The 21,941-nt window shown below is 34.9% G+C and overlaps 1 protein-coding gene across 2 annotated transcripts in view; it reads right to left on the reverse strand.

Annotated features, from left to right (window-relative positions):
• Nalcn (sodium leak channel, non-selective) overlaps positions 1–21,941 on the reverse strand; it is a 276,470-nt gene that overhangs the window by 103,295 nt on the left and 151,234 nt on the right. For both annotated transcript variants that reach the window (XM_028771252.1, XM_028771259.1), the window contains one exon: positions 7,718–7,855. In XM_028771252.1, coding sequence (XP_028627085.1) covers positions 7,718–7,855 — 138 coding nt within the window. The remainder of the gene's footprint in view (positions 1–7,717; positions 7,856–21,941) is intronic.

Here is a 21,941-nt window from a genome sequence, read left to right on the forward strand (position 1 = left end):
TTTGCTTTATCTTTACAGAAAGCTGAGGCAATGCTCCTTAGCAACCAGGGACCATCCCATCCACATCTATACTTACCCCTCTTTTTCAATGTCCACTTACTAAAATAAACTTGATAAACATAACTACGTTAAATGTTTTCCAGAGATGTTAGTTAGGTGTGGCCCGTAGGACTGTATGAAACTGCTCATTGATAAAATAAGAATTTTGTTTATGGGGATTTACTACCTGGAGCCACAAGATCTCCTTTCTGTACAGAAAACATTTTATGTTTCCAAGTGTAAATTATCCAATCAATCAGCTTTGTTTTATTACTTAGAGTCATATAATACTTCAGTTTAGAACGTGGTTCATAATTTTAGATCATTCTTAAAAATTAAGCCGTAATAGCTGGGATACTAAGGTTCATTATGCAGTATCATTTTGCTTTCCCTTGGGTTTTGCTAAAATACACACGCATTTTCATCAGAATGCTGTTTTTGTTTACTGGGTTCTTTAAAATCAAGAGATTCACATACATACAAGTTTTCATTGATTGGCTACTTGCATGTCTAAACATGTCTACAGTGTTTGACCATAGCAATCAATATACACCATAGTGTTTAGGCTGCCGTGGAACAGTTAACTGGATTAACATATATGCACCTTTATTTTATACCTACTACAAGCACCGTATATATCAGGAATTTTTATGAAAAAAAAAACCAGAGAATAACATGGTATTTTAAGTGTTTTTTAAATGATTTTGTATGCAATTGGTGTTTTGCCTATGTCTTTGTACATGTACCCATTCATCCAGTGAAAATGGACTCTAGAAAAGGGCATCAGATCTCCTAGAACTAGAATTATAGATATTTGTGAGCCATCATGTGGGTGCAGGAAACTGAACCTGGGTTCTCTGCAAGTTACTGCCCTTAACCACAGAGCCATCATTTCTTTAGTCTTGCATATCCAATTCTTTATCTCCTGAAATGACAATGCTCATTCCCAAGACAGCTTTTTTTTCCCCTGACTACAGCTTTAGTGTAGAAAATGATGGATATCATGTCTTGAAGTCTGGGAAGTCTGAATTATCTGGAAGTGGGGCCTAGGGGTTAGATTGCTGGTAAGCACACAGTTAGGAGTAGAACTACAACTGGATGATGATGGCAATTCTTGCTTCTTTCTCACCATTCTGAGAGAGAGAGAGAAAGGCCTGGCAGGCTTTTCTCCTGCTAGTAGCTCCCCTCCTTCAAGCTTAATGATATGTTTATCCAAAGCTGTGGGCCTATCAGCCCCCCTGTTTTCCTTTAAATTGACCAATCCTAAATTATAGAGAAGAGAACCCTATTGTAGCACTCCTTAAGACTTAAAACCTTAATCCTTAAGTAGAGGCCAGAGGCCTTCCTTCTTCCCAAATTCTCCTCTGATTTGAAAAGGGTCTTTCTCTGTTTGTGGTTTGGCAAAAGTGAGTATGTGTCAGCACACATACACACATGCACACATGCACTTGTGTGTTGTGTATATAAGTATGCATATGCGAATGTGTTTTCTTACCCTTAGTTAGATGGCTGATTCTATGTGCTCTGTTTTATACATAGACATAGGTGTGTATGTGTGTGTGTGTATGTGTGTGTGTTCTCATCCCTATTTAAAACCTTTCTTCACTGGCTGAATCTAACTGCTCTGTCCGAGATATTCTTTGCTGAGACCTGTTTGACTTGAGATATTTTCTGATTTTTAATTATTTAACTGGCCAAACAAATCTGATCAAAACCCCTAGACACTAATAGAAGGGCACAACATACTGGTGAAATTTTGAGCTTCTTGCTTAGTAGATATTTAAAGTCACTTTCTGGGTTTGACTCTGTCCAAGTGTCTCCCAGTTGCCTGTCCTATCCCTTAGGAGTCTTGTTTTTATCTCCACCTCTTTGTTTTACTTCTTAGAGTCCAGATGTGCTCTAGGCTAGACATTTCTTTTATGTAATCACCTGAGCCAATGGTCTGGTAGCATTTGCTAAATTTGTACATTTATTTTATAAATTCATATAATTACTAAGTTTCGCACATTTATGTCAGATAGACTTGCTTTTCTTCCATGTGCACATACTAAATTTCAGGCAAATCCAAATAAATGATGAAATTAACCTAGCTTACTTATTATTCCTCTCACTGGTGTTTATACATCAGACTCACTTTTGAGGTAGCGTGATACAGATGCCAAAGTTTACAGCTTCTTTTTAAAAGAGGCTGGCACATCACTGAGATTGACTTGGCTGAGGTATCTGCCAAGGTAGCAACATGCCTCAACTTTTTAAAGTCTACCTTATACCACTCTATGACCTATTCTAAACACATTTTCATCGTCTCTTTTATTTTTTTCTACTTCTTTTTTACTACTTTCATATAATGTAAAAGTGGCCCTTTGACTGAAATTTCACCATTCATCTCTTAATTCTTTACCTATGGTGACCTTTGTTGGTGTTACTTACTTATCATTTTCTGTATATAACAAAAGCACAGCAGGAAACAGATAAGCACCTCACACCTTGTGTTTGCTCTCTCCCTTTAGCATTTATAACCACTCTATCCTGAGCTTTCTGGCCATTTGTAATATAAAACAATTTCACTTTTTATATGGGTCAAAAAATAGTCAAATGTAATCAGAGCTGTGTAAAGTGGGACACATTCAACACAGACACACTTTTAAATCATTAATTTACACTTTCAAATGCACATCTCTGTTAGCAAAACATGACTATTCACAGCAAGCTGCTGCCACGAAGGCAAAATCAAGAGATTGCTGTGTTAATTTCGGCACTTCAAAGGTAACGAAAAGACCATCCACAATGAAGGCTTAATTATGTTTTCTCTCCTTTCTGTATTCACACCACAGGGCTTTCTTTTGAGACAATAATAAAGGAGAAAAGAAAAAAAATTAAAGGGGTGGTAAAAGAAAATCTTTTCAACTGTTTAAATCTTCCATTGTCCTTATCCCCAAATCACTAGCAGAAAAAAAAATGGGTGAAAGGATAAATCTAACAAGCATATGACAAACTGCAACCACTTTGAACAGAACACATACCTGGCAGAAGAGAGCATTCAAAGGAACAATAGATAATAGTAATGAATATGCTTTTGCTGTATACTGGAGCTTGATTGTCATTATGAGCAGACAAATTGGTGTCCCCAGGAGCATGCAATGTCCAGGCCTGCTGCTATTCCAGAACTAGCTGCAGGCAAATTTTATTTTATTTTTCTCTACCTTGCACATGCCTGTCTCTGAGAAAGCTGGGTCAGGAACTCTCCAGGCTGGTGGCACCAGTAATCAGCATAGACTAAAAGACTAATTATTCATTAGAGTTTGTACATTTTCTTTGTCAATTTTCCTTCAAAATTGAGTTAAGTTTCTTTCTGTAATATTTACTAGAGGAAACAAATACTTTACCAAAGATGTTCATTTTAACATAAGCTCAAGCCCACAGACAGATCCATGAAACAGAATTTATCTTATAACACTTTTCTCTATTACACAGGCCCACCACCCCTATGCACATGTTGCTATGTTGATTAAAACCTATCTTTGAAAATAACTAATGAATTAATAACCATCACTAGGGTTTTGAATGGCTAGATTTAAAAATTTTCACATGGGGTTGACATGGAAGAACCAGGAAGCCCAAGTTGACCATGTGGATACTGACCATATAGCCAGGAACTGGGTACCATGTCTATATATTAGTCTTTGAATGACAGTTCTTGAATGTTTGTTGATGTGATTGTGTTCACTAGTATCAATATCTGAATAGCTGGAAGATATAACTAGTTTTGGTTAAGACATTTCCCATTTTGTTCCTATTATACATAATTGTAGAGATTCAGTAAAACCATGCTAAGCGAATCAAAGCTAACCCAAATATAACCTAATACTTTAGTGACTGTCATTCCAGGAGTATTCAGATAATGGACAACAATGACTGACTGTGTCTTAAGAAAAGCCTCTGTAAGAAGGAGGGAGTGACTGGACTAACTAAAATTTAGGGGTAATTATAAATGTTACTTTTGTTTATAGTTTAGCAACAGAGTCTGTTTTCTTTCACCAAGCTAATACTCTCATTAAGGCATTGTTTTTATATTTAAAAGCCTAATTATTTAATCTTTTGCTATAAATTTAATAACTGGAGAAACCCAAGGAAATATGTTAATGTATTAAAATTCTCATATAACTTAACTGTTTTATTTAACATTTACTACTTATAGGCTTTAGGTCAAGATAGGCTAAAGATCTAAGAAAAAAAGCAAAAATTATATCATAAGAATATACAGGAGAGTATCTTTATGATCTCAGGAAGGGAATGCTTTAAGCATGAGCTAAAAAAAACTTAGGCTATATTTCAAAAGTGATTATTTTAGTCATATTAAAATGTGTCAAAAGAAATCATAGGCAAATTGGGAAAAAAATCAAAGAAAAGAGATTTGCAACAAATGTACTGGCTAAGGGGTTAAAATCCCAAACATGTGTCACTTCTACAAATGGCGATAGAAATGGCAATCTAATTCTTAAAAAAACGTGCAAAGCTAATGACTTGATGAGGCACTGAGAAAGTGGACAATGAGCATGCAGGGAATTTCCCCCTACTAGTCACCAAAATGGAAAAATGCAAGTTAAAGCAAAACAATGCATCATTCACTCATAAGAGTATTGAAACATGTTTTAAAAAGTATACACTATCAAGCATTAATGATTGTTCAAGAACACAGCAATTCTGAACTGATATTCTTTGGAGGGTAAATAATTTTGGTCCTCCTTTAGAGCAGGAGTCTACCACTTTTTTCATGTAGTAAATTCAGGCTTTGACCATAAGGCAACCTCAAGGGTCTTATGACATAACCATGTAAAGATGCAGAAATCATTTGTGACTCATAGGCTGTACAAATCTGGATGGTAAACCATATTTTGTATATGGCTTGGGAGATTCCTGATTTAGAGCTATTGGGGCAAGATCTAAAGCTGGGCATAGATCCTTGAGAAAGTCTCATGTGAATGCACACAATGTGCAGAGGCACTGTGGCACTTGCAGCTGTCATCGGGGAAGAACACTAATGAACAAATGGACTAGTATTGGCTATACATTCTAATGACTAAGGAGTCAGTTTTATGTGTGGTAAGATAAAGAAAATATTAGCAATACATATAATTGCAGAATAATGAGATGTCAGGAGAAGAACACATGACTGCATATAGCTTTGTTTTCAGCATTGTATATGATAGTCAAGGATGACTGCCAGTACCTGTGGGACAGGGCCCTATAAACTAAAATACATTAATACTAATCTCTAACTTTATAGGACAAAACATTTAAGATGATTAATTACATTTAAAATTATATATTTTACTAGGTGCATATTATGGTAAATCTCCATTTTGTTGATTTGAAGATATTTTTTGCTTTTGCATTTCAACCATTCTAAAATAAGAGAGAGTCCTGCCATTGGTCAAAGAATTTTCTGCAATGCAAAGATAGCTAAATTCACATGGAACTTTGTGAACTGCTTGCACTAGGCATTATTATGATTACTTTAAGATATGACCCAGTATAACCATGAAGGAAGTTAACTGATACATTAAAAGTCTCATTTTTAGTGACCATTAGAAATAATCTAGATCTCTGGATTCCAGCTTCATGCTTTTGTCTACACCATATTTACCAAACTGCTTTATGTTAACATAAAGACTTTTCAATTCTTGATTGCTTTATAGATTTCAAAATTTGTCAATAAAATATCAAATTACTTCAATGCTTAGTTTTTAACTTAAAAATTTTAAAATTATAATGTAAAATGGCAATATGTGTTTCAGGAACACATAAATCAGCAGCAGAAGGGATGAAATTAAACAGATATTTTTAGGTTGGTTTCTATACATTTCAAAGCTCATGAATCTTTGAATGTGCTAAAGTAATAATAATTAATGCATTAATTGGAGCACTTAAAATTTTTAGGTTTCCTAAGTAGGCTATGTGGAAGTTTTAAATACTGCCAATCATTTTATAAGTGATCCCTGTAAAACTTCATTTAAGAATTACTTTCCTGGGTAATGTACCAGGCTGGATACAATTTCTCCTGGCTTTTGCCCTTCATGACTTGACTTACTCAAATCTATGACTGAGTTTGATAATCTTCAATGAGGATAGCTAACAGTTGCACTATCTTAGTGAGAAAATAATTAGATTGGTCAATAGTTTTCAAGCTATTCTAGGGCCAGAGTGATTTAAAAACATGATAGATGCTTGCTAAACATTAGTAAAATGCATTAGTGAATGAATGAGTGGATATTTGATAAGTGGATACGTGACAGAGATGTAAACACGCTGGAAGGAAGGGTGCAAAAAGTTCTAGAAACAAGGCACATATCCCAGCACAGCTGTACATCAACTCTGGAAGCCAGACCCCATACCCACTATCCAGTGTTCTTAGGTCTTGTTGGTGGGCATGTAGTTTTGAAAGTCTTTGTCTACAGTAGAGTCTACTTCTAAGTTATAACACATAACTTCTCAAGTATTTATTCAATTCATAAGCATTTAGAATTGGAAGGACATTAGAGGTAGTAAGTAGTTTGTTTTATTTGAGTGAGTCTTTTCTTGAGGTCAAGCTTTATTTTGACATGCTCAATGGCAACTTTCAACTTCATTATCTAGGGGAGAAACAAGCAGGCACAAGACTTCAATTTTTAAGACCAGCTAGAGGTGGGAATGTTCTGACCACCACTCATTTGTAGAGTAGTATTGGGAAAATTCCTAAATGACTCTGAGCCTCAATTTCATTATCAACTACTTGATAAGATTTCCTTAACTGATTGTGGAAAAGATCAAATCTAATATCATAAAGCCTTTGCCACATGATAAATAGTGAGAGTAAGTTTTATTTTATCCATCCCCTCAAAAAGGGTAACATATGGGCCCTGACTTATAACTGTTGTTATAGTATTAGAGAATAATATTAAACATGAACAAGTCAATGATGTAGAAATGCACATTTTGTCACAAGAAGGCTTGGGAATTACTTCTTCAGTGTAGTAGAGGCAGTATTTCATAAGTCCCTTCTCCAGTTTTTGTTTATCTTCTGTGATTGAAGAGAACAATCTGTATGACTGACAGAAACCAGTCTTTCCTGAATTTTGACAATCTGTTTTCTTGCCTTTCAGAATAGTTTCAGGTGTGCATGTTCTCTTCTCTCCTATGCTTTGCTGCACTATGCACAGTACAGAAACACCGTGGATTTCTAATTAACTGACTGTACCCCGAGGTCTCCAGCTGCTGTTCCTGTTTAATTATAGCTGTGAAGATGATGTAGTGAAATTGAAGAGAAGATTGCTACCTGCTAAAAAAATACAGCAATAATGTAGTTCAAGTGTGATCTCTGGATGTGACTGTGTGAGTGTGGAGAGTTGTTAAATTGATGTGTGACTACGAGGTTTCCATTTTGCTTTGTTCTGTATTCCCTCACACAAACACAGGTACCTGATAGAAACTATGAGGTTCTCACTTAACAAAACAGAAACATGAACCTCAAGAAGTAATTTGATTTGTAGCACGTAGAAGGAAGGGATATCTCATCCAGTGGAATTGGTTTGCAGTTTTCTATTGACTCTTACTTTTAAATTGGCAATACATCAAATATCTGGTGATGCTCATCCTGTCATGAGTTCCAAGGGTAATTAAAAAAAAAAGATAAACTCACCAGAGTTGCAAAGAGATGATAGAGAATGAAATAGATGGCAACCAGTGGAGCCCACATATGCCCCACAGCATTCAGAGTCTGATCCATCACATCCACCCATCCTTCCTGGGTGAGGATCTGGAACATGGACATAAATGCCTACATAAAGAAGAAAAAAAGGAGGATTATATACCCTACTTACACATAGTCTAAGTTACACATGAAAGCAGTTTACTTTAGCCTATGAAGGGCTGGAGAGATGACTCAGTGGTTAAGAGCACCAGCTAGCTGTCCTTGCAGGGGATCCAGATTCAATTACCTGACCCACATGGCAGCACACAACTCTCTGTAACTCTAATATAGGGCATTTGTTGCTCTTTTTTGTCACTAGGGTACTGCACACATATGTAGTTCACAGACAAAAAAAAACAACAACCCCTTCCCCCACCCACAAAAACTAAAATGGAAAATAAAATACAATTAGCCTATAATTTTCAGCTGAGGACTTTATTGTTGGTATTATTAATTCTCTTCAGATCAATCAAGGAAAAACAATTTATACAACATGGGAGAGAGTGGAGAACAAAGGATTAAGTGTTACATAAAACTTTTCAGCTTCAAAAACTAATTACTTTTAGTTAAAATTTTCTGTTAGGGGTAAATACTATTGAGAAACAAAAATTCTCTACCTTCACTTATACACAGTCTATTTTTCTTCCTTTTCAGCAAGTTATTCTATCATTCTCAACAGGTTACTTAAGTTTCCCAATGTTCTAATAGAAATGTAGCATTTTAAAAGTGTCTAAAGCATTGTCTAAAGCATATAAAAGAATAACCTTAATTTTGTTTGCATAATATCCATTTATCAAATGATTTCAGCTACCATATCAGAAGCATGTGATTCATTAAGAAAAAGAAATTCATAATGAAAAAAACACTTTTTTTCATTATATATACATATATGAATAATTTAAGGCACAGAGTCAGATTACAGAAGAAGTGAAGATTAAAACATTAGACCATTCCAAGGAAGCCAGTCTTGCTCTAAGACTTATCCTCTTAGCACAGAACTTGGCTGTTTTGTTTGGAAACATCTTTCTAGTTAGGTATATGGCTATGCATCCTACACATATGAGTAGTCAGTAAATACTTTGTAATAAGACTTTATGATCATGTCTGGAAAAAGTTGACTTTTTACAATTTTAGAGTTTTCAGTAGGAAAAACATAAATAGGATATTAAGGTTTTAAGAACTAACGTCTAAGATAATAGATAGATGGCCCGAAGTCAAGATAAAAACCTGACTGACAGGATCCCAAAATTAAGGGACTCTACAGATAATCTAATCTGGCCTTTTCTTTTTAAAGAATCAGGCTCAAGGATGGTACCAGATTCATTCTAACAAGTTTTTATGATAGTAGAAGTAGTGGCCAGGTAAAATTTTTCCCATGCATTCAGGAAATCTGGCATCTGCCACTTTCAGGCTGAACCACAGTTGGTGGAGTATTTCCTTGCCATGAACAAAAGAGCTTTTCTCCCCCAAAGTGTGAATTTTAATGCTTAGAAGACAGAAGGCACATTTGAATAGAAAATAATTCTTAAATGAATTTTAAAAACTTTTATTTATTTATTTATTTATTTATTTATTTATTTATTTATTTATTGTGTTGATGCATAGGGGTGCTTGTGCCATGGTGTGCATCTGGAGGTCATAGGATAACTCCTAGAAGGATTCTCTCCTTCTAGCACATAGGTCCCAGTGATTCAATTCAGGTCTTCAGGCTTGCCCACTCATATTAAATGAATATCAAGAGGGCCATTTTTCCCCACGTATCCTCTGCTCACTGTGGAGTATTTCTCTTGAGTTTGTCTTGTCTAAGTCCATTATCTTAGAAAGGATTTTTTGTTCATGGAAATGCGAAGTACGCTGCTATTGATAATTGACTCCTGGCATTTCCAGCGACACATGAATACTTTCCTTATTGGATAGTATGAGAGCCAGACATCCACTGAACACCTTTGTTTTAATTCTAAAATAAAGTATCACTGAACTTAATGAAAGGGTAAGCCTATTACTGAAGATAATTATTTTTTCCTGTCTTTTCCTCTGTTGAGTATTTATTACGTACAAGCAATATACATTTCAAAGACAATTCACACACACAAAATCTGTTTGCTGTATTTTCCCCACAAAGTTGCTGCCTTTGAGAAAGCTTATGTACATTCCAGACCCAACATCAAAAGGTGTCACAATGTCCACAAGAGCAACACAAATTATATTGGATATGGCTTTCTTTCTACCAAAGTAACAGAATAGCTTGTAATTAAGCCTAACAGTTTGAGACCAAAAATCTAGGTCTACCTTTCAAGTGTCTTGGTCACAAACCAACCTATATGTTTATATATATACTACAATAGCTTCTGTCAACATCTAGCTTTTATGTGTGCAATATATCCACAGGAACATGGAACTGTGGGATTGTGATTCATTGTTGTGAGACAGTCAGGGTGGGATAGTGAGGTTATTTTGCTATTCTTTTCAGGGTCTTGGGAAAAAAAACCCTCGATTTCTGAAAAAGTCACTAGGAAGTGCATGCATTATGTCTGACAGCAAAGCTTTTTGTGAAATAGAATTTGTGTGTATATTGGAGCATAAAAGCTGAGGAAAGAGAGTTTGAGACGGAGAGTCAAATCCTCTCACTGAAAATTTGTGGTTAAGGCCCGTGCACCTACTTAGGAACCTACTTAGCTTATGTGTTTCAAAACAGATGAGTAATGGATAATGAAGGTTTGATACATTGGAACTGAGATGAGTGAGCAGAGTGCTATTTCCTAAAACATTTACAAACAAAATGGAAGAAAACGAAAATGACCAAGAAAGCAGAGAATGAAAAAAAAATGGTGTATTGGAGAAATATAGCTGAAGGCTAGGAAGGCAGAATGTTGGGAGATCATGCTTAGCATGCCCGAAAAATGTGACAGAGCTCCCAAATGTGGCATCTGCAAATGTAACTTTAAAACCTCTATATGCTGTAATTGGCATTCCTTCCTTGTTCACTGCAATATTAGGTATGTATCAACCCATAGCATTATGCAATCATTTTACAGTTTTTATATTGAATATATCAAATCTGAGACAGCTTGTGGGCCAGTTAAAATCTTAAATTTATTATGAAATACGTAGCAAGACAGAGATTAATTTTTATTCTTTCTTTACAATAGGTAATCAGTTGATTGGGAACAAGGTAATTGAGTGAATCCATCTTTTATTCACTAACTTGAAATATCATTTATCATACATTGTCTACTCATATAGTTAAGTGCTATTACTTTTCTATTCTTTTTCCATCATTCTATTTCATTTATAAATTGATTAGTAATTGTATATTTTAATAACTGGTAGGGCTATTAGTCCCTCTTCAAAATCCCTTATTATCAAAACTTCATTTATGTGTTTTTCCTAAAATATCTGGTATTTATTCGCTGTGGTCACACTAGATTATTTAATAAAAAAATTAAAAATGTTCTCAAATTAGTTTCAGTGTAGGAAAAGACATTTATTTCTACTTATTAATTCTCCCTTTATGATTCTGAAACAAATCTCTTCTTGTGAAATCCCTGTTCATTTCTAGTGAATTTGTATTTAATGTTAGTTTTCAAAAATATAATCAAGGTGATAGCATAGGATTTAAACTATAAGTAACAACAACAATAACAACAACAAAACATTCTGATGGGTTTCTTAACAAAAACAAAGTGACAATCTTATGTGTGAATATCGTAACTCTGCTGTTTTTCCCACAGGTCATCATTCTTAAATCAAGTTCACACTTCTCTTGATCCTACCAGGGTCCCTACTCAGTATTTCCTGACTTACTCCCTTCACACTTAGAGATCTATTATAAAATAGAAACACTTAGTTCTCACTAGGCAACTCCCCACTTCCCCAACCTTTCCACAATTTTGTACCGAAACTTCTGCTTGCTCTTTCAACCCAGAAGAGCCCAATCCCTCCATACAAGCTGATGACACTTGTTACCATTTTGGATTCGATAATATTTTTTTCTGTTAGGTTTTGATAAACTGATACACAGTAGATCGTTATTTAATATGTTGACTAGGAAGATACTGTTAGTTCACTGTTGAGCCAGGTGATATTCTAAGATTCCTCTTCCCCCTTTAGAGCTGAGATATCACAGCAGTACAGTAAAAAAAGGTCAAGGTTCAGAACTCCTTTCTTACTTTACATTGATTGGAATCTAGTCCCCTTTATTCATATCACTCAACTGTCTTTTTTTTTTGGTTCTGTTTATGCTGAGATTATTCATATGCTTCATTGGGAAAAGAAATACATTCTTCTACCTAAGATGACTGCCAGATTCTCACACAATTTATCCACTACTTGGAATAGATGCTATTTCTACTATGATATAGCTGTTCTTTTTAGAACCTCCAATTACCTGGAAGCCATCTGAATTCTTTTCTTACAGATCTGTTTCCTGGAGTTGTCTCACTGCCTGTTCTAATTTGGGCTAATTGCTTTCGAGACCTGTTCCATAGTTGGTATGATTTGCATTTCAAGTTCCTTATTTTGGTCTCTTATCCTCTCCAATGTAACATTGTAATATGCTGCCAACACCCCATCCATAAATGTGCAGCACTGCTTCTGTGTTTTACCCAGATTTCTTCTATCTGCTTTGTTCTCCCAGCAGGGCTTGCAGGATGAAAAACATTATCTGAAGCTGTAGGTAATGATTCTGGGAAAATCAGACTGGCAATTTCTTTAATCTAGGTACATTCATGACATCTTACTGCAGCCAGAACAAATAGGTCCCTGATGGTTTCTTCTTCAAGTTCTCTGACCTATCTTCAATCTTCACTCTTGGTCCATGAATCTAGTGGAGGACTGAGGTAATGGAGTTTTCTTGGCATTGGTTCTCTGTATTCAGAGAAAAGATCACTTCTGGAGTTTCCTCAGTTCCTCTGTCCTGCCTCCTGTTTCCTTATTGTGTCTTTTTAGTTTTTTATACTTCTATGATATGACATCTTTGCTCAATATGATAGAAAATTATCTTATCATGGTAAAGTATTCACTTTTGAAAGTTGTTAAATTTTATCTTTAATTTTTTAAAAATCACACACACACACACACACACACACACACACACACACACACTTTCTACTTAAAGTAAACTATTTCTACAATTCATAGGTTTTTGTCTTCTTCAGGGCTCTACATAACCCCTATCTAGAATCTCCTCAGAATGAATGATTTTGAGATCAGTATACATTTTAGGATTTTCTTTTCCAACCCTTCTTAATCTTTCCAAAAGACAAGTCTAAGAGATGAGATGAGCCTAGACATTTTTCTTATTCTCCCTTAGTATCTTAACTACTATCCTTTCTCCATATTGATATTTACTCAAATAAAACGATATGAACCTGTAGACCTTCCTGTGTGAAATTTCCTGTGCTACTTTTTAAGTCAATTGTTAATTGGTTTGCTATGTGTTTTGATACTTTAAGTACTATCTATGATTTTTCTTTCCCTTGTTGCTTTACCTCTTTACTCCATAACATAATCAAAGTCTCAAATTAAACAGGATTATACACAGGCTAGTCATTGTGAACTTCAGGTGCTCACCCACATGCTGCTATGTGAGCCAGGAATGAACAGTTCACCTGAGAATAGCTCAATTTGTACATGAAGTGAACTGTGAAGGTAGATCCAGCAGCTCTACCCTTCATGGAAAAACAAAATCAATAAAAACTGTCTTAAATGAATTAAAAATGGAAATTACAGAGAAAAACATTACATTGTTATCAGAAATAGGAGGCAAGTGAAGAAATGATATTTTCCATGCAGGTAAGGAGGGAAGTAGAGGATCACTGCGGAGTCACTTAGAGATGTGATGGTGTCTAGAGGAAGTGGAACTTCTGCATAAGCGGAGGTAGGTCTGTTGTTAACTTTTCTGTTTATTAACAGAGATTAGAAGACTTAGATACAAATAAGAATACCAAAGAGGAATGAAAGGGAAGTAAAAAGGGATTTTACTTTCTTGTTCCTAACAACACTTAAAACATCAGAGTGTTGGTGTTTGTTATGTGTATGTGTACATTTGTGGTAGATGGTGCTGTAGCATCATTTTTTATACCAAGTTCCAAATATCAACTTCTAGCCCAATGTATTTCTTACATTCTTAAAGAGAAAGCAAGTGTAGTATCTAATGGCGAAATACATAGCCTAAAAACATCTACTCAGACCTGGTAAAACTGTTATTAATCTCTTTAAAAGATATAATGGATGGCATTTGAACTTTGATGACCTGATGCATATTTGAACAATTTACTGTAGGTGGGTATCAACTTGAGCTAAACATAGACAAACAGTGAAACAAAGTAGTGTGGGCAACACTTTGTGACTAATTTGTACCAGGTAAAAAGCCCACCTTGTAAAATATATAACTAGGTACTTGTTCATTTTACAATACTTTTTGTGTTACACAATCATTATCACCTTTTAACTCACTAAAGCAAAAAAAAAAAAAGAGTATTTCTACTCTTCCCAACTGCATTACTCAGCAGCCATCAGTTTGCTTCCTGTTCCTGAGGATTTGTTTATTCTGGACATTGTCTATAAGTGTAATAATATGCCACAAACCCAATGTCCATCCACAATGGTACACTCTTTCACCTCATTTCATTTTATTGCCAATAAAATCTCAAATAGACATCACAATTTATCTATTTATAAATTTTGAATATTTAGGGTGCTTGTGCTTTTGGAGGCTTCCATATATAATGAGGCTACTCTGAACATTTATGTGGACACATATTATAAATTACCTTTTACTGAATTGTTTATTGCTTAAATTGAAGTCTATGTTTGTATAAATATATTCTTTGCTCTTAAAATATGCCCATTAAAAATTTACAGTGTGGAAAGGAATATAACCTGCATTATCCTTGTGCAGCTTACAATTTACTTGCACTGATTTTCTTTATCCTTACCCAGTTTAAGATCTGTCTCTGTCTCTCTTTTCTCTCTCTCTCTCTCTCTCTCTCTCTCTCTCTCTCTCTCTCTCTCTCTCTCTCTCTCTCTCTCTGTGTATGTGTGTGTATATGTGTGTGTGTGTGTGTGTGTGTGTGTGTGTGTGTGAAAGATTTGCTTTCAAAATGAAACCTACTTGACAACTTCTATAGTAGGGCAACCATTTACTGAGAGCATCCCTGCTGTGTCTTACTACCATACAGCCCTAAAATAGAATTGCTTTGGCAGGATTCTCTGAGTGTCCAAGTGACAACTTCTTTGGGTATAATTGCCTTAATTATTCACCTACTCAATTTCCTTGCTTCATTCTTTCTTCCCAAATAATGGTAATTTACAGAAGAGTTTATCTTCTGAGAAACCCAAAAAGCTCACGAACCTTTAATATTTTGCTAACATCTGGTTATTTTGTTATTTATGGTCTTTTGTTTCAAACTTACTTGATTATCCAAAAATAACAGCATTTAAAATGACATTACTTATAGAAAAGTTAGAGTTATCTATTGTTGTTATTAATTTTCTAAAACTTAAATTGCTTGGTAAAATCATAAGAAAATATATAAAGGGCTGTTGGAGAGAAAGAGGTTAGGAAAGTCATGAAAATGGTGTTTAGCATATTAAAATCCTACAGCAAATAAAAGTCGAGAGAGCAGACTCTGGCTGAAATGACTTATCATATATGTTCATAAAGACTCTAGACTTGAAACATGAATTAAAACTGAATTCTTGAGTTCTTCTTTATTTCAAATCCATCCTTTGGCTTAGGTGGAATTCCATAATCTGTTTAATTGTGCTCTCCTACTCCAAATTCCATCTCACGATTTTTTTGTTTTTATTTTTTTTCCTTTGAGTACTCAGAAAAAAATCTCAGCTCTGAGGTGAACTTAATCCTGCCTTGCTGTCCTTGAACACTCAGGGCACAGTGTGGTAAGCATACTGCAAGAAAGCAGGCTCTCATAGGCTTCACTCTTAAAAGATGTCCTTCCTAGAAGGAACAGAGGAAGGACTGCAGTCAAAATACAGGGTAGGCTAAGAGTGGAAATCTGATGCTTTGGGAGTCTGTAGAGAAAAAAGGGTGAATGCCATGGGTTGGCTTTAACATTTATGAGCAGTGAAGGAGATTCAATTGCCAGATGCCTAGTGTGTTCAGACAAAGTCCTCAGCATCTGGAGTTGAAGGCCAGCTTCACCAAATAAACACTCATATTGTCATTCGTGATGATTGCTTTGAGAAGAAAAAGGAAGTATATATGAATTTTTTATGAAAATTAAAGCACAATCTGGATAATAATATATTAACTTTGAAATGTGTCTCAATGATATTGCTGCCCAGAGGGAGAACCTGTCTGGTACATTGGTTTAAATATACCATTCCTTTATACTGTTTATGATTTAAATTTTTTATGTTCATAAAGTTTGATTACACATTTATAAAGCTCAAAAGTGATCTAAGATAACTATAGTTTCAAGGAAGAGCTACTTCTTGATGCATGCTTTTGAAAGATTGACACCACGTATGCTGTGTATATTTTATATTTTGTATGTAAAAATTGAGTTATTTCATTTAACTTGTCTTTAAACTAAAAATGTCTACTATTTTGTAACCTATTAAGATGATAATAGCAATCATTTGAAAAACTTCATTTTGTATAATACATATTTCAGTCTATGTTTTGTTGGACTGGATATTACCTACAAAAATTACAGAGAAAGGTTACAGTGAATGTTTCAGAACTAACAAATACTACAAACTGTCTTTTGGTGCAGCTGGCTTCTCTGGGGATTTTATTGAATAAATAGTGTAAGTCACAGGATTAGCAGACAGAAAGCAAGCAGCCCAATGAAGCAGGTGCTTCACGCTGTGACTTCTGCCACCTAGACTTGAGTTTGGAAGCAGAAGGGTTATGATCCAGATCGTGTCATAGTCCTGTTTCTGGGTTTGCTGTAAGTGACTCTTATAAAGAACGTCTCAGAACTACACATTGAATACGAAATCTTTTGCAATGGGACTTGATTACTATTTATATGGATAGAGGTGAAATGTTTAAATAGTAAATATCTTCTTAAAGCAATCCCCACTGATTTAGAAAATAAAGTTGAGACAGGTGGTTTTAATTAATTCTGTTACTGCCTTTAATTTTGGCAAGGACTAAATAGTTCTCTGCCCCCCACCCACCCAGTGAACCTATATTACTCACTTTGCTTTTATAAATCCCCACATAAGCTCATTGTCGAGCGTTCCACCTAAGTGGAAAGGAGGAGTAGGGGAAAAAGTGTTTATGGGTCAGATTATGCATAACAAAGAAAACAGTTGAATCTAGACCCTATGTAATTGGCTCTAAATGTCAAAATGAGCTTGAACATAATTAGAAGCGAAATATAATCAGAAAGCCAGGACTCTCCCAGTAGCAAACTGCTTCAAGCAGCATCTACACTTAAATATTATTTCAAGGGTTAGAGAAATGAAAAATCAGTTTATCTAAAAAATATTAAATAAAATAAATAAATAAATAAATAGATAAATAAATAAATAAATTTATTTTCCAGCTAAGAAATGTGTGTAGATGTAGCTATTGGCCTCTCTTCATGACCATGCATGGGTAATTTTACATATATACACAAGGTCATGGGTTTGTATGGTTTCTTAGGATTTCTATATTAGCAAAGAGTAAATGATATGTATAACATGAGACTCTGATCCAGGAATAGCATCCGGGGGACTCTGCAGCTCCAGAGCAGTAACTGTACATCATTAAAATCATCTTTGCAATTCCTCTGTAAAGAAGTATCTGTAGGTGTGATTGCTGGTGCTACTGATGGAGAGACAAAGAGCAGGAGGCTCCAGGGATTAATGCAGTCCCACAGGTAGAGAGTGGTGTGGTTCCGTATTCTCTTTCTGTACTTCCTTTTAGACATTTTAAGATATAAAATTTCTCATATCTTTCAATCATCTATGTTATGGAATCAAATAACATTTACGCCTCTTTTTTTTTTATCTGTTTTCTTTTTTTTTTTTATAAATAATTTATTTATTTTTGAACATGAAATGCTTTTTTATAGCATGTTTCACAAGGGGAGGGGGTAAGAGGGGCCAGATGGTGGAAAAGTACAAAATCTTCTTGGCCTGTGCCTTGAAACATGTCATGGTCTATACGGTACACTGCCTTGAATTATGATCTACCTGCTGTTCTTCAGAAGATATGGTACACTGCTTGAGTTATGGTCTCCCTGCTATTCTTAAGATGATATGGTACACTGCTTTGAGTCTATCTGCAGTTGCTAAGCAGGATCTTGCAGTTGCCAAGCTTCAGAGGACATTGTGCAGGTGGGGAAAGGTAGGGGGTGAGGGTAAGGGCGAGGGTCCTGGCTTCTGGCATCTCCCCCTTCTCTGTTTAGTTAGAGAAGGCATCTTATGATCAATCCCAACTATGTGAATTTTGAATTTGGATGTCTAATTATGGGGGGTCTTAGACAAGTTCACAACCCCAAAACACTGATGTGAGACGAGTCACATCGATGGTCGAAGGTTTTAGGCTGTCGACGATGGGCAACGTCAAGGGACTCCGATGTGGGTGAAAGGAGGGTGAGGGCCCTGTCTTAGGCCATGTAGGCTGCACCCACTCCCAGCACCACGCACTCCTTTTCGGCTCATTTACGCCTCTTTTAAGCAATACATATGCATTAAAAATTGTGGTGTGTGTGTGTGTGTAGCACAACTTGCGAACTTCACATGTGCAAGAGTCAGTTCTCTCCTTCTACTGAAAGGCACCTAGCAATCTGACTTAACAGTCATGCAGGCAGCAAGTGCTTCAACCCATTGAGCACCTTGCTAGTCCCTAAATATTTTTTTTAAATCACCTTTCTCTAGCACAGCACAGAGCATATAGGTGGAATTGTATATGCCTCCACTAACTAATGACATGTAGCTATTTTCAGTATTTTTTATTTGTAAACATAATCTAGTCATTACTGGGTTTTCTTATAAAAGACATTACTTCTTCATTTCTATAGACATCTAAAATTGCAAGACATTTTAATAAAATATTTTAGTAATTTGAAACTTAAATGATAAATACCCTGCATTAGAGATGCTCACTTGAAGGAACAATATTAAGATAAAATGAATGAAATTCTATTTTTTGCCTTAGCAATCTTTCTGTTAGAGCATGGTATTTTTAGTTGAAAGGTGTACTTCCCACCGATTATGTTAAAATCATTTTGAAATGCAGCCATCTAGCTGACAGAACAAACAGCTGTGGAAATGAGACCTAGAGATTTATGCAAATGGAGAAGTTCTGAATTAATTTTCTTCATGGAACAGACTGTCAAGTTTCTAGGAGTATTTATACTCTATCTCTTAATTAGTAATTTTGCTAATGTCAGTCATATTAAATTTTCATAATGTAAATGATGCGTTTCATCGGCAAATATGTGCTACGAGATTACAGATGAGAGCAGAGACGACATCCAATGCAGTTAAATTGAGTAACACACAGTGCATTTGAGACACAGGTGTATATGTTATTGTTAAACAAACTGAGAACTTTGTAAGAAGGCTTCTTTGAGGGAGAAACACAAAGACTCCATAAAAGTTTTTCATAGTGTCCTTTTATATGCTCAGGAATAAGATTTTCCCTCTCTCTTTTTTAAAGATTTTGTTTCTATTTATCTTTAAACAGAAGACAGTTTTGATCAGGGGAATGCTAACACTTAAACATATTAAAGTAACTGCGATTTAGACCTGGAATTTCCTTGTCTGTATTAGTTCAATCAATATGAACAGAGACTACTATTTGATCTGTTCATACTCTTCCTCTTCAGAAGAGTGTGATTGGTTTTGGAAAGTATTGCATGTGAGGTTTGATAAAGTCACCTAGTCCTACATTGCTTGTGTGTTCTTTGATCAGATGAAAAACTCCAATTTCCTATTTGTTTTTACTATGTTTATAAAGTAGGCTTACAGAAAGGATTATTGTCTAGCCTTTTCTATTAAACACGTAAACTTTAAAAATCAAAACATGTAATATTGTTTTGATTGCTTCTATAATATTTTAATATTTTGAAAAGAACCTGATGTTTGTTCAAAATTAATATTTAACTGAAAAGATTTGTCTTTGATCAACTTGATTTGTAAGTAAAGACCTAGAGTTGATATATATATATATATATATATATATATATATCTCACATTTCTATATGTATGTCACATATACATATTTCTATATGTATATCACATTTATATATATATATATATATATATATATATATATATATATATATATATATATATGTATCTTTATCTTTAAAATTTACCTCTTCATTTGCTTGTGATTATGTTTTCTTTCTATTGATAGGTAACTGTAAAATTTTATACACATCATTTACATATCAATCTCTTCCAACACTAAGGATACACACAGGGCCTTGCTGGACAGTCATTCTAACTAGGCACTGAACTACAGAGCTAGACTTGTAACTATCATTCATTGTAGTAAATATGACAATGCCTAAAGGCCTAAGTTACTCATAGGAATTAGTGTCTAGAAGCAACAAGTCTTTCACGTCTTTTTTTAGAATTTAAACTTTCTATGTTTGTATAGGCATAGGCTTGTACTTGAGTAAAAAAAATATTAGGTAGAAATGTTGTGTTAAGCTTTCGAGATAAGTACTTTATCAGCATAATTTATACCATTTATGATTTGTTTCAATTATTCTGTAAAAATGTACTATAGATAATTATGAAGCCGCTGCTCTAAAATTTAAACATCTTCATATAGATGGACATCAAGCTTTTCTTCAAAATTTTAAAGTTGCTGACAATATAAGAAAGAGCATTTGTGTGTGGTATGTTCCTGAGGTCTGTGTGTGTGTGTGTGTGTGTGTGTGTATGGTGAATAGGGTGAATACACACATGTATGTACATGAATGTAGACACCAGCAGCTTATATCAAGTGTAGTTTCTTCATTGCTTCATCATTTCATTTTTTGAGACAGGGTCTCTTACTGAGGCCTGAAGCTTACTGATTGTCTGGACAAGTTGGGCATCATGGCACTCTCTGGGCTTTGTTGATGCTGGGGTTACTATCATACTACTTTGCCTGGCCTTTTATATGGTTTCTAGGGAACTCAATTCAGGTTCTCATGCTTGTGATATAAACACTTTATTTATTGAGGCACTCTCTTGACTCAACTGAAAAATAGTTTTTGAGGATTAAACTTTGTATATATATATATTTCTAGCTACTTTCTTTTTCTTTTTTTTAGCATAATTGTATAAAACCAGCGTTTCTTTACATTTTCATGTATGGATATAATACAATTTGAGTATATTCACCTTGTCTGGCTATTTTACTAATAATAAGCACCTAGAAATGTAATTACCATTACAAGTGCTAAAAATGCTTTCGTGTTTTGACATATAATGAGTAATGTCTCATAGAGAAGTCATGCACATGCATGATATTAGGGTCTATAGTCTTCTTGCAGCTGTGTGCATCTCTATTCACTAAAAGCAAAGTAACAAACAGATCTTCTCCCCTTGCCATCTCTTTCCTGGCACAGGTAGTAAATTAAAAGCCTATTATCATAATTTCCTTTGTTTTGAAATGATTGATGATGGCTATTTTGACTTATTTTAAAATTCAAATTTATTTTTTTCTTCAAATTTATTATATTGTTTTAGACATAGTCAACCCTTGGCCATCCAAAATTAAATGGCATATAATTTTTCATCTTTGTATTTGCATAGTTTAAATATTTTTGTAGTAATTTATTACTAAGATATTCTGGTACACAGTGTGAGGGGTCCTAGATTTTTCAAAAATAATTAATCTAACTTGTAATACTATCTGTTCATTCATTCATTGTAATACTGTCTGTTATTTTTGTAGCTCTGTGGATTGAATCCAGGGCATGGCATATACTAGGCAGACTCTCCACTATTAAGTCAAATTCCTACTTTTTTAAAAAAATTTTTCTCTTAGACAGGATCTCAGTAAGATGCAGAGGCTGTCCTTGAACTCTTCTTTACCCTGTAGCCCACAGACAGTTTTAAGTTATAGTATTCAGCCCCAGGCACCTGTGTGGCTGGAATGAGTCCCCCTCCCTCCCTCTCTTTCTCCTCTCTCCGTGTCTGTCTCTGTGTCCCTCTGCCTCTCTCTCTCTCTGTCTCTTTCTGTCTCTCTGTCTCTCTCTGTCTC

This window comes from Grammomys surdaster, unplaced genomic scaffold (assembly GCF_004785775.1).
Source record: "Grammomys surdaster isolate TR1022 unplaced genomic scaffold, NIH_TR_1.0 65, whole genome shotgun sequence".
Lineage (NCBI taxonomy): Eukaryota > Metazoa > Chordata > Mammalia > Rodentia > Muridae > Grammomys > Grammomys surdaster.